At 35.4% G+C, this 3,489-nt stretch overlaps 1 protein-coding gene across 1 annotated transcript; it reads right to left on the reverse strand.

Moving 5' to 3' along the window:
• Positions 1-265: 265 nt before the first annotated feature.
• On the reverse strand, positions 266-3,466 carry LOC110444533. The gene is made up of 4 exons (XM_021488903.1): positions 3,239-3,466; positions 2,506-2,605; positions 2,179-2,321; positions 266-1,594 (listed from the first exon to the last, which is right to left on the reverse strand). The coding sequence occupies exons 1-4, from the start codon at positions 3,391-3,393 to the stop codon at positions 1,546-1,548; spliced, it is 447 nt and encodes a 148-aa protein (XP_021344578.1). The 5' UTR covers positions 3,394-3,466; the 3' UTR covers positions 266-1,545.
• Between the last annotated feature and the right edge of the window lie 23 nt (positions 3,467-3,489).

Genomic DNA, 3,489 nt, shown 5'->3' on the forward strand with positions numbered 1-3,489 from the left:
TGTTTTTTTTATAAGAATATTTCCTTGTTCCTTGTACAGTAAGTTCAGTTATGTTCCCCTGTACAATGTAACATTAAAGTTTGTTTTGTTTACAGTCACAAATTTCGATTACAATGTAACTGTCAAAGATAGTATCACAACATAATTACAAGCTTATTAGCCGATGTTCTCCCAAACAGGTCGATGATTAGAACTTTTGTAATTGTAAAGGCAAAACATGTTTCATGTTATGCAGTATGCAGTCTTTCAAAATATTACAAAAACATTCTGAAAATATATATTACATTTTATTGGTAGTTTTTTTTCTATAAAAAAATACAAAATTTTCATATACTGGCAATTCCTTACTTCCATGCATCACTCGCAGATTATAAAGAATTTTCGATGGGCTACCATAAGGTGAAAATTATTAAAATGTGGAATGTTACGCATAAAGCAGATATAACAAGAAAACAGATATGTATATGGAGACATGGACAGCAATGGGAGACATGTTCCGACATCAAGATGTGGCCAGCTCCGCATCCACATGGAAAAATCCATTAAAAATACAAAAATATGTCTTTAACATTTCTATATATATATGTATATATCACAACAAAATTGTAAAACCAGGCATTGATTTTGGTAATTATAGGATTCTACATAGCACTCAATAAATATCCAAAACAAAAACTGAAAATTTGATGATTCATTAGTTAGCATTATTCCTAGAAAGTGTTTCTATTCACAGTGAAAGAAGTGAGATAAATAAGAGAAAAACAAAATTTAAATATTTAAAAAAATTGCATAATTATTTTTAACAAACTAGCAATGATTTGGTTTAGATGTTTATCTGAAGCTGAACTATGGTTATATAATAAGAATATATGTATAATAACAACCCCCATTCCCATCCCACAAGTGACTTTAACATACCGCACAGTCTTTCTATCAACGGACCTCTTTTCATAACTGTTTGGAAGTAAAAACGAACAGTCATGAATTTTGAATTGGCTTAAAAGGATTTTCATTATTTCCCTTATTTCGGAATAAGAACAGAGGTCAAAGTTCAGAGAAACGACACATTCACACTCATTGTTACATTCACATATCATTTCAGCACTCGTCACTCTTTAACTTTTGGAAGTAACATTTCTTCATTGTAACAAAATATGCATAGATAGAGAGGTGAGTGGAGCGGACCTCCAATCTGTTACCACTGTATTGAGTGACCACGTATCTCCTTCATTAGATGAAAGTTGTTGCCACGGTAACCACTTGTTTGGTGCTCTTACCAGGAATCACTCTAGTAATAAAAGTGTACAGAAACGTGAGTATGTGGCAAGTCTAAGCAAAACCTGTGACAGGTAATGGTTTGTACAGTGATTTTCTAACGATGATGTCATTTCATTCCAGGTTGAAGTCTTTTGCTTTAATAGCATAACAAATACAAAGTTTCTATAGTATGATGTTGTCTTTGTCTAAATGTTGCAGGCTGGCAGAATTTTTGTTGAACACTAATTAATGAACTTCCCGGAATGAAGATTGTGTTGGCAGGTTGCATCAGAGCAAGGTGGTTCCTTCTACTATGCCTGTGCCCTGTTGAGTATCACTGTAACAGAAAACAACGTAGTTAAAGTTTTGCCCTCTGATGGAGGTTTGAATACAGCACCTAACGTATTTGTTTAGGTCATTTCTACACCACAAATGCCTGGAATATAGTCAGTTGAATCCTCCTCATTCTTGCAATATCAACAACTCCTTGATAGATTATCAACAGTGTTTTCTCAATGCAAGCATGTGGATAAAATTAAGTGACCATTGCAGGAGAACTCAATATTTTATCCAAGAGCAAGTGAAGCTCGTCGCCCAAAGTTGACTAAATACCAATCGGCACCTTCCAACCAACTTTTAAAAGTCTGTTCGATATGGTTTCACATTATTGTACCGACAATTTTCCTATGTACAGTGCTTAAACATTTAAATAGTGTTGATCTGCTTCAGCAGATTGACATTATCGACCATGAACAGATTTTTTAAATCGGGACGGTGAAATACATTCCAAGCTCCTTCTCAACTCCTGAAGTATTGTTGCACTAACTATCCAATCTTAGGATACACCAAATTCACTAGTGATATTTGACAAAACTCAATCATGTTCACGTGCGGAAAAAAGTTAGCTCATGAAATACTTACTCCTGGAATATGGGATTGATAGCGGCCGTGGATAAACCCCGGTCATCTTCCTGTGGTTCAATCATTACCTCCTCACCGAGATTTACATTGAGGATCTCCAGAGGGTTTATAGCCTCATCAGGCGGTACATACATATTCAGACTCTGTAAAACAAGAAATGGTACTTAAGTAACTCACTTCTTACTCACATACCAACTTAGGATAAGTTCTTTTTTAATAATCTGATGTTTGATTTTTGTTACTTCTTTTTTTGTAAATTCTTTCAGATGTATTAAAATATTGTGATTGTGAACTGGTTCAGGATTCCCTTTCAACAAATTGACTTACCTGTGTCTCGTACTCCCTGAGGAAACTTGGAGGTTCCATGAAGTCTGGCTGGTCATAGGAAGCTTGGTATATACGGTACTGGTTAATGTACTTGGTGTATCTGTAGGAAATCAACAAGAGGGGTCATTAAGATTTATCTCCCTTGCCACAAATCCAACACAAATTAATAAAGAGTGTCCCTTTTTACCAAGTCGAGTAGTATTATTGTAAAGGTATAAAGACATACAATGGAACCGACACATTTCATGAAATGACCAGGTAGTCTAGGAGTGCTTCTTTTAGTTTAGTATTGAACTGCTTTCAGTAGGCATTCATAGTCAATATGAATGCCAACTAGATTGTGACAAATTCTAGGAAGTTCTCTCGAGTTTCTTGTTGGATTTATTGTGTTCAAGTTGGCATTGATACTCACTATGAATGACAATTTAAAGCTGTTCTTTACTTATAATGATCACTTTGGAAATATGTAAGTCCAATTGAAAGTTTATTGATCAGAAGTCAGCATTTTCTTAAAAAAAATTGTATGTATCCTGTATAATTGTTTGATGAATAAAATGGTCATCTTCAATGGAGGATGAGTGGTATCAAAGCCACAATTATGATATCACAATAATGACTGTATAAACATGGGAACCACTGCATTCATAGATGATATGAATACCATCTTGACTTGGTTGGGTGACATAGTGGCAGGGCCAATGAGTGGTAAATACAATGCATGAATAGAACCTACCTGGAGTGTGTGAACACTAGAACAATTATTCCAACGATACAGAGGAGGATGATGATTGCCGCTAAGGCGATGAGTGCTGCCCATGGGTCGTCAATCCACCACACGTAGGACTTGGTAAGACGTGTCTGGTAAATGTTGGCATTTTCATACGGCATACGTACTCTCTCTACCTTGATTTGTGTGTCACTCTGTAGTCGGTCGTTGAGGTTTATGGTCTTGTCTGCAGTAAAGATGCTGAAAAGAACAAATCA

Source organism: Mizuhopecten yessoensis, unplaced genomic scaffold (genome assembly GCF_002113885.1).
Source record: "Mizuhopecten yessoensis strain PY_sf001 unplaced genomic scaffold, ASM211388v2 hete_36139918, whole genome shotgun sequence".
NCBI lineage: Eukaryota > Metazoa > Mollusca > Bivalvia > Pectinida > Pectinidae > Mizuhopecten > Mizuhopecten yessoensis.